The sequence below is a fragment of the Hippocampus comes genome, unplaced genomic scaffold (genome assembly GCF_001891065.2).
Source record: "Hippocampus comes isolate QL1 unplaced genomic scaffold, H_comes_QL1_v1.1 scaffold293, whole genome shotgun sequence".
Lineage (NCBI taxonomy): Eukaryota > Metazoa > Chordata > Actinopteri > Syngnathiformes > Syngnathidae > Hippocampus > Hippocampus comes.
The window spans coordinates 261649-272131 of record NW_017806272.1 but is presented as its reverse complement, the minus strand read 5'-3'; the positions used below and the strand labels follow the sequence as shown (position 1 = coordinate 272131).

At 44.1% G+C, this 10483-nt stretch overlaps 1 protein-coding gene across 1 annotated transcript in view; it reads right to left on the bottom strand.

The window, feature by feature from the left end:
• The window catches only part of svila (supervillin a), a 28714-nt gene extending 23628 nt beyond the window's left edge, over window positions 1-5086 (bottom strand). Inside the window, exons 1-6 of the mRNA XM_019857474.1 lie at window positions 4903-5086; window positions 1962-2025; window positions 803-894; window positions 616-679; window positions 391-533; window positions 7-319 (exon numbers count right to left, since the gene is read on the bottom strand). Of these exons, the coding sequence (XP_019713033.1) occupies window positions 7-319; window positions 391-533; window positions 616-679; window positions 803-894; window positions 1962-2025; window positions 4903-4960 (734 nt within the window). The 5' untranslated portion in view covers window positions 4961-5086. The remainder of the gene's footprint in view (window positions 1-6; window positions 320-390; window positions 534-615; window positions 680-802; window positions 895-1961; window positions 2026-4902) is intronic.
• Between the last annotated feature and the right edge of the window lie 5397 nt (window positions 5087-10483).

Genomic DNA, 10483 nt, shown 5'->3' with positions numbered 1-10483 from the left:
TTGCGCCTTTCGGAACCCTCAGACTCTTTCAGAGTACGAGTGTACCGGGATGGATGCTCCATGTCCGGCTCCTGGTCCAAAGAGATGCCGTAGCGCTCGGCTAGCTGCCGACGCCGCTCCGCCTTGTAGCGGGCAATGCGTTCAGCTTTGGACTCGAGCTCTGGAGCCACTTTGGTGGATGAGGATGAACCGGAGACATGATCGGTGCGATTGGAGGCTTTAGGATCAGATCTGCATTGAGTTTTGGACTGTCGCTCGGGAACCATCGGCTGCAGATCTGGATTTTCAAACCCTTCCATCCCGTACCTCTGCACAGTAACTACAGGGAGCACAAGTTGGGCCTCGTTTGTATGGCAACAACTAAGTCGTGAGTCATCGTAGTATCCTTACCACCGCATGGCTCGCAGGGGTCAGAGGCTCTTGTGTATCGTGGTGTATCCTCTTCCAGAAGTCGGTTGGCCACCAGATTGGGCAGCAGGGATGGATGCACCTCACCCTCAATGCCTTCTACACGCCGAGCGATGCGCTCTTTTCTAAGCACATGGGCAGGAGCAACGTTATCATCATCAGTAGACTCCAAAAAAAACAGCACAATAAGGTCGATCATCTCCACACCTGTTCATTTCCCAATCACTCGCGCTTGTGGTGATGCCTTCAAATCGTTTCCTCAACTCAGAGACTTAAAAAGAAATGGAGAAAAAAAAAATCAGCCAGCTAATCTTAATAATCAAGATAATATATCACATAGAAAAGATAATTGTTCTTTTGAAAGTGCTGTATACAAATAGAAAAAATTGCATACCTTTGTTGAGATTAGCCAAGAGACTAACATCTGTGTCTTTCGGAACTTTGATTGGATCACCTTTTTCGTCAAAGGAGAAGTCTTTTTGGAAGCTGAGGGTTAAAGGAAAAGAAGTATTACTGTATTGCCTATTGAAACAGAAAAAAAATAAAAATAAAAATTTGAACTTAATTGATGTACTGTAGCTGGAAATGGAATGCTAAACTAACCAGGGTTGGATCAACAGTTCATACGAAACCGCTTGAGGCAGAATGGTCTTGAAATATGAATTATGCATTCATCCACTCATTTGAATTCAATTATCAAGAAATTTTGTTCTGCACCGGATCATTTCAGAATGGATCTTGAATGATATGGTTCAGCTTGACTAAACCCTTCAATCTTAAACAGATATACAATACATCTCTTTTCGGTGACTTGGAATTTGATCTAAAACCTCAAAAAAATGTACTCCAGATGTGAATAATAATAATAATAAAAGTTCTGTGAGAGTTTTTGCCGCTTGCGGAAACCACAGAGTTGTTGAACCTCGTCTACAAAAACACCAACTCCTTTGACCGCTACATTCACAATGCTGTTTCGTGAAAGCCTCTTTCCCACACTTGTGTGACTGCTGCAAAGGTAATTTAACAGTAGAAGGCTAACGTGGAAGCTGGGTGGAGTATTTGACAGCCTGCTGAGCAGTGCCTCGAATGCTGCAGTAGGATGCTACTGTTTTAGCAGGCGACAAGGTGGCAAACATTTACTGAACTGGACACGGCCGCTGGTTCTATTTTCTTTTCTACAACATTGCTCCCCCAACAAAGGCGTGCTAAATTTGTTCTACCATACAGTATCCTTTTTATTCACGTCCAAATGAGCTTGTGAGGTTTTCACCAGGGGCGTAGCTGGACATTTTTCAGTGGGGTGGCCAAAGGGGATAACAAGATCTCACTGGACAAAGGGTGGTCAGAGAGCTCCGCCCCTGATATTCATCATCATCACCTTCATTTTTAGGGGGAGAAGTTGTTTCGAAAACCAAGCAAATCTGACATTGAGCAGGATCATAGGAGCAGCTTTAGCGGTTTCAGTCTATTTAACATTGAGTCAAACTAATGGCGTACTTGGTTTATTTTGTGCTAAGGAAAAAAAAATCAGTTCTTATACGAGTGTGTCTTACCTAAGAGCTCTCCTCTGAAGCAATCTGGGATTGCCAAGTGAAATATGGCTGTCGCTTGCGAGTCCTGAGGACAGAGGAGAGAAACACTTCATGTCACGATCATCAAGCCCTTTGCAACGGCTTCGGTTTGAGCATTTGCAAGCCCTCACAAAACAAGCTTGTATATCTGGCCCCTTGAAAGACCACACTGTGGACTAGCAGAAATAAAACTCTTGGCCGAATCACATTTTCAAAACAACTAACATATTGTGCTCAAAGACTCCCAGTCATCCAAGCTCAGAGACACAGAAGTCATTTTCGAATGACCTCACTGCTTCTATATCTGAAATATTTGTGTGTGGATGATGTCACGGCCCATGTCTTTTTAGTAACAGCTGGTGTGTCGCAGGCACGGTTAAGTCTGATCACACGTCAAGGTTGCTGTGCAAGTGCGGGCTGGGACGATGCCAGGGAAGAGTCAAGCACATTCATGGCTCTGGGCGGTACAAACAGCATGAAAAATGGAAGACAGCCCAAGGAGAAATGACTCTTCTCATTCCTTTCTCCTCAAACGCCACTGGACGTACATTGATAAGAAAACCTAACATCAATGGTTATAGGCAATACAGAGTCCACCTTATTCTTGGTGAGGAGTCCTAGTGTCAAATGTTTGTTTATCGGAATCCTTGGACCTGAGAGTGGCTCGATGCAGGCAACTTCACAACCAACGTGGTCTCGCTGCATCCTCTCAAGAGTTGACTTCAGGGCTGAGTCACGTACTGGCTTCATTCTGCTCCACCCAAAACCTTCCCCTTGAGACCGCTCGCTTCCAACACCACCCTCTGTAGCCCTCATCGCCACAATCTCGTCTCGGTTGGTCCGATTAGGCATGTTAGGGTTGATACTTGAAAGCAGTCCCACTCGAGCAAAAAATATTTTGGGATGAAAGAAAGCTTGTTTGCAGAGGGCAGTGTGCCTGGTTGCGTCTGGGGAGGGTCTTTTATTGTTTCAGCTGGTTGTAATCCGGTCCATGCAAAAACCTGAAAGAACCAAGATGGCTGCGTTGACAGCGATCTCATGGTTTGATACAAAATTGTCGTACCTATGAAAACTGACGCACACAAGAAAATCAAAACAACCGTATTGCGTCAGATACCGAAGAACGAATGTCCCTCCAACATATCGATGACTATCAATCTGTCATGAATGATAGTTTGTTGAAAAGCAAAGTCATTAGTTTCTGACTTTTGACCTTACGTGACTCACACTCAAAGTGGAAAACAATATTATTTCCACTGGCAGTACTGTAGTATGACATCATGCTAACAACTAAGGGTAGCAAAACCGAAGAGACAGCATATGTACAAGGTGAGATATAGGATTAACTTCGATTCTCGGGATTAAAGCGTCCAAAAGGAAACGCGACATGCTTGATCTGACGGCATTACATCACACTGCGCGAGCGCGTGTTGCGTGTGCGCATGGACGTCGACGTCTCCGAGCAATTACCCACATACTCCGTCTGCCCTCACCATTCATTGAGGTGGACAGCCTCAAACTGTGACTAAAGCCTCGCTGAGAGCAGTTTAGAAGGCAAAGCGTTACAAAACAGATGGGGAAATCACAAGCTGAGGTGAGGCCAAGGCTGCAAGCATTGAGATTTAACAAAAGGCTACACAATAAGCCAATTAGGCTTTCAATGTTCCTAACAACTAAAATGCCATTCTGTGTGCAGGCCTCACAGACGGAATAATAATTTCGAACTAAATAGCATAGACCCCTTCCCGCATATGCCTGAATTTTATCATTAAAAGGTTCATGCATTATTTTTAAAATGTTAAAAAAAAAAAAAAGTGATGACAACATAACATCTTTGGTAGACTGGGAAAAAAAATGTCCTCAGTTAAGGTTCATTCTATTGTTTTCAAGGAGAAGAGGGGAAATTTTTCTCTGTCTGCCAGATCATGTACAAACAATCTACATGACCAAAATTAAGTACTATTCTTTTTTTTCTTTTTTTTTCAGCATAGAGGTAATGAGTACTTGGTCCAATGAAAAACTCCATTGCAGGATCGAAAACAGGCAGCAAAGAACATTGATGTTTAATCAACCAAACCTCCTGCATCGGGCATAAAAGCCTCAAACTGTGAGCAGCTTCTAGCGGATTGCAAAGTATTCCCACCTGGGGGGGAAGCGGGTCTCTTCACTTGGGAAACGTCACAAAGGACGGGTTGGTCATGAGAAGTAGACAGATCTGTGGTCAGTCACCAGTGCCAAAATAATTGAGTCAAAATTAAATCAGACTGTAAATATATCATGAAGTTGTAAAAGTTTTTGTTTTCCCTTGAGCAAGGCCCTGCTTTTTTTTTTTTTTTAAATAATCACAGGGGTAAGTTTACCAACTAGTCGACGATTTGATTGTGACTGTAACTCAGGGTTGTGTATTATAAATGTCATTAATCATCTACTCATTTGCAAAATTTAAAGAAGAATGGTGGCTAGTTAACATTGGGATATTTGGTTGATGGTTCAACAGAGGTAGTACTTGATGAGAACACTCTTTGTTGTTAGAATGGCAATTTAGTGCATTAATTTCTCAAAAAGATCCATGACATAAGTCGAAAGAGCATCACTAAGAAGACTATATGCTTTTTTTTTCCACGTCAAAATCTAAGACCAGGTGTATGCACATGCCAGAAAGCAGACTCCCTGGGGGGGTAAAAAACAAGACCACTGCATAGTTAAGAGTCCTTTATCTCGGCTGTCCTTGCAGGCTACAGCTGCAATGCAATGACAGCTGGCTGAAAAGTGGGACACAAAACAGAACGGAATCAAGTCTGCTGTGCATCACCTGACAACTTCTCTGATCTTATCCGAGGCTCCTCAATCTGCGTAATCTGTCACCGACTCCAAAACGGAATCCCAAACCTATGACCTGAGCTGGAGAGAACATTGCTCTTACCTTCACTGCAAAACTTGACATGGCTCAGATAATTGGAAATCCACGGGTTCCGGTACATTTTGGCAAAGGAAAGAAAAAAAATGGTAGGAGAGGGTGAATTTAAAAAAGAAAATGGAAAGAAATGCAGCTGCACAAGAGGTGATGCAGCGAGAAAGCAGTTTTTGCAGCTTTGGGACAGCGTGAGGGGGGGGGGGGGGGGGGGGGGGGGGGGGGGAGAGAGAGAGAGAGAGAGAGAGAGAGAGAGAGAGAGAGAGAGAGAGAGAGAATGAAGTCAGGTAGCACTCAAGTCAGGGAGGAGAGAGAGAGAGCGTTGTGAGTCTAGCTGCAGGGCTAATATAAGAAAGGAGGTCCCAGTTAGTTCTCTGGCGACCCACTGAGGGTGCCCACCACCACCACCACCACAACATGCAAAGCTACAAGCTGTGCTGCACATGCTAATCTCATTAACCCAGGCCCGGTTTCACAGGCAGATTGCAGTCGAGAGGTTTGAATCAGCCTTCCAGACACAGAGGAGCAAAAAAAAAAAAAAAAAAAAAAAAAGATGAGCGAGAAGCAAGGAAAGTTGGGAGTGTCCGAGGAGAGTGCTGCTTTCCAAATCCTTGGCTCCTACACACCAGTGGGTTGCCAAAGAAACCCGTGCTGGACATGAGGGGAAGGGGAGAGAGGCTCGATGGGAGGAAAGCAAAGCGAGCGGGACGAGAGCAGTAGAAATAACCCTGTCAGCCTGATGAGAAATTCCAGCGCTCTTCCAGCAGGAATTAAATAAAAGGGACAGAGACAGGAAGCCAGATAAGATGTGACAAACACTGGAAAAAGAAGAGGCAAGAAAGAGAGCCCAAGGCAAATTGAGACCAATACTACTGGAGAACTGCACCCAGATCTAACTCTGTAACACAAATCCTTCAGGTTGGATGTGGTAGATCAGGGGTCCCCAGGTGTGGTAGATGATGTACAGAAAGGGACCCGACCATTTTTGATTTTGGCGTGGGGTGAAAAATGTGTGTGTCATTTCACTTTCTGCTCCGTGGAGAACAGTGGAAGGCATTTGCAACAGCTGGACAGAACTCTACGATTTGAAATCTGGGAGATGAATGAGGTTCAGAGTGGCAAATTCATATTTTCACACCCAATGTGCCGCTTGCACGCACAGTACACGAGTTTGAGAAAATCGGTGTTCTGGTATTGTCTCCACTATGTGACGTTACAGCTCAAAGCGCTCAAAACAATTACACTCTGCCCTTTTGCTTCTGTCCTGTGAGTCGATGCCACTAATTCTGGTCGGTGTCATGTGAAAGCACGAGCCGATCCCAGCGGACTGAAATCAAGAAGCGGACTTCACCCCGGATTATTTCCCAGTGGCTCTCAAGGCACATAATAAGAACGTCCATCCACACCTACGGTCACTGAGTGGGAATTAAGGAATTCATCACACACAGGCAGCGTGAAAGACATGTGAACCACGAGATTATCCGTGACCAATCTGCAAACCGAAAACGTCAAAAGCCATCCAGCAACATTTGGCTCAAGCACCGAAATGTACCTAAATTTCCCCCCAGCTCCCCGTTTTTGACACTCAAAAGTCCTCCTCAAAGCACACATGAACCAATCATTCCGATCGGACAGAGCCACGTACTCGAGAAACCCTTTTCCTATTCGGATCATCGCACCCGCGAATGCCAAAATGCACCCATGAAAACTTGCAGACATACACGCGTCCACGTCCGGGCGTCAGTGACGCGCTTATCGTCCGCGCTGAGAAGGCCTCAACAAGGAGCCTGGCATGAAGCCCGACGTGGTTATTCTGATGCTGACGGGAAAACAAGTGCGGTCTATCTTATCTATCTGCGGCATACGCAGTAACCCCGTCACCATGAGCTAGGTCATTCATGACTGCCGGGATAATATATTCAACTCCCTGGACAAATTACAGCATCAGCAGTTTTAAAGGACAATTTAAAATCAGGTGAAAAAAAAATCAACAAAACCCACCATGGTAGACGGGCTACATGAGGAATTTAATATGAAGCCCAGCAGACAGTCGGGGTTGAGAACACGAAAAGGGATGACATGTTTAGGTCTGCCGAGATGAGCTCATCGACTAGCACGTAAACACGCTGACACAGACAGACGCTCCAAAGCGAGCGTTTTGAAAGGTGGGACACAAATGCTGCCATCCGGAACGCTATCATCACCTCTGCACCTCCAACCATGTTAACACCTGCCTGGATGTATGGATGTATGTATGTCTTACTCATTGGGGTAATGTTTGTTTCTTTGACTCATCTGTCAAAGATGAGATCAGCCCCGTAAAAAAAAAAAGCCTGATGGTTACTACCCTGTTATTAGCAACGATGAGCCTCAACTGCTGAGAATAGGCAAGACCTTACAGGTTACTCTCCAATGAGGCAACGCTTCTCTGTGTCTGAAACCTTGGTGGGGAATTGCAGAGTCAGGTCAAGCAATAGAGCGAAATGATGAAAGGGAATTAAAAGAAAAAAAAAATCATGATTAAAGCGATTTGATTTTCCTGGCAACGATTCAAGGCGAACATTACAGCTCAATAAAAGAAAGCAAGATGGGTCAAAAGGTCAGTGACAAAGAAAGCCGCACTCCTGTTGAGGGGGGATTGATTCCAGGATGCTGTATCTATTCAGGAATACATTGATTACTGGGCCCAGACCTTTGTTCTTCCCACTCTCTGCGATAACATTTTGTCAATCTGAAATTATAACGGATCATTGAAAACCAGGATTGTATGAATACGCTCGTGCATTTCAACTGGATCTTACCAGTACAGTAAATGTACATATTGAGGCTTCCCCAAATACAAAACGATCCCTGTGCAGTAAAATACAATTTCACGTGTATGGAAAAAAAACAAACAAAAAAAGGGAATCTGCATCATTAAAGCAAAACAACGAAATGCACTTCTTAAGTACCGCAAGAGAACTACGAGTGTGTAATAGGCGAAAAAGGGTAATTTGTTGCTTCATTATTTCGAGCAACAAAGTTTCCCTTGCATATCAAATCCTATCAGCTGATCACAATTGTGATATGAAACAGCACCGAGAACCAGACAAGCATAACAGAGTTGTTCCTCTCCACTAATCACCTCCCCAGATGTTCGGTCAACTACAGTGGATGATTTCAGCCTGGACATGCTCACATGTGCGGCCGGTCATTATTAGATAAACACTTGCAGACAATTATTTTTTGTCCATACTTGCAGACAATTATTTTTGCCCATTATTTTTGAACTCTGCAAGACTCTTAAGTACTGTCCAAGGCCTTACCTGCAGCTGAAGCAGCCTCCAACAGAGCTCAAATCTGAGGTCAACGTCGGGGACAGACAGTCCAGTCGAAGCCCCAAAGGACTATTAGTGGCTCATCATAAATCACCACTAATTCGATAAACGAGGGCTGGTGGGTTTTAAATAAATGAAAAGACGACGCGGCGAGGTAAATATGTACTTAAGACCACCACGTGAGGCGACCAGGATTATAGGCCTTCGGACAAGATTTTCAATGCAAACCTAAACTGCTTTGCAGACGGCTAAGACAAAGCGGACCCGGTCTCTGTGGACAAGTCGCTCTGTATTGAAAGACAATTTGAATACTTGCTTGAACGGTGTCACGTGATCACAAATATATCAAGAAATATCGTTTTGGGAATACAATGCAAAGCTTTGTGAACCAACGGGACCTCACACTGAAATAATAACAGACTATACAATCAGAAGCTCACATTTCTGATGAGTCAGCTTTGCTCCTGGCCCAATAAGGAAATAAAATGCGGTGGAGGTGAGTCAGTTAAACCACGGCGACTCCACAATCACTAGCTGAGAAAAGGGGATGGCGTCACAGCCGGTCGAGCTGTGACGATGTGTAACTGAAGACTATCACAACATCGTGCCGCACACTGCCTTACCCTCCAGTCTAGACCAGCTGACAACCCCCCTACCCCCACCCCCACCCCATACCTCAAAATCAGGTCGTCAAACTACGTTAGTAAACCAGGGCTCGTGTATATTTGGGCCGTGATGTAAAAATAAACCGGCCATCAGGATGACTCCAATTAAATCCTGCAAATGTCCAAGTTCATTAGACATTCATAAATAAAGACGCAAAGGGAATAAAAAAAGGCAGGATATTTGTTTTTTTTCGTCTCGTTTCCACATTTTGACTCGTCGGCTTCATCACTTTGCTCAACACTCCTGAGAATATCAGCGACGAGGCGAAGCGCTCGAAAATTGGATGGAAAAACTTAGGGGAATGTTTGGTGTGTGTGTTGCTGTGCTCGGCAGCACTCTATTTCTGTCGGTGTTCTGACAGGGTAGGAGCAGGTGCGGCACAATGAACAACTGGAGACCGAGCACAGAGTGAGTCACATTAAGAGATTCCCCCGTCTGACACAAACTGACTTTTTTTTTTCTTCTCAACTGACATCCAAAATGAACACAGCTTGGAACAGGGATCCAGAACACCTTAACACGTGACCAATTACAATTATACTCGAAAATATTTCCCTTTAGCTGAAAAAAAAAAGCATATTTTGGCAAAATTATTTTTTCTTAGAATTTAGAACGACACTTCCTTTTTTTCCAATCACCTGAAATAGTTTACTCGAGATCCTTCTGCCAATGCAAGTATTGATATTCAATTGACACATAAAAGGGTGAAGAACAACACGGTTAAATTTTTACAACAAACGCATCAAAACGCCCTTCGCCCAGAAACGACTGTTTGACAATTAATTAAAATAGCTTCCAGCATTTTCCTCAATGGCGATCGGCAGCCCAATAAAAACTGACCCGTGACCCATTTAGGGAATTTAACTCTAAATTTGAGGGGGGTGGGGGATAATTTCAAAGCTTTTATCCTGGCAACATAATCACAATCAACACTTCTAGTGAGCCAAAAGTTGTGACTGAAACACAGCGTTGCCCCACAAAATATAAAAGCCACATACCTTCGTGATCTTCTTAGACAGTCATTCTATATAAAGTTCAAAAGATTCAGGCTGAATGTTCAAAGTTGTTCCTGTTTTAGGTAGGCAGGAGAAGATTAGAGATCTGGAGACGTGTGGAACGAGACTACTGGGACATAGAAGATGGACCGACGGGTCAACTTGTCATTGCAATAACACCCCCACCCCCACTTTCCATCTACGACCCTCCTTTAGGGGGGTGCATGTGTCGTGGATACATCTCCAGCAGGCATGAATCCAATGGAGGGTGCGGGGGTGATAAATTTAGAGCGGTGCTTTCCCACTTCATCAACACTGAGTCAGATCAATCAGATGACTAGCACAACAAGTGGCAGTCATATCTGACAGATAGTGGACCGCAAGAGAAAAAAAAAAAAAAACAACAAGCTCGCTTATGTTTGGAGTTCTGCGTCCTTTGTGTGTCAAGTGTCATTTTCATCAATTGTTTGGTTCAGTTACAAAGCCCTTAAATCTCTGTGCTCGGTGTCATGAAATGGAAAAAAAACATCCAGCAAACATTACCATCTAGTGTTTCCAGATGGTATGAGCACAACAATCCCTGCTCCTGTCATGCTTTCTTGATCAAACATTTTT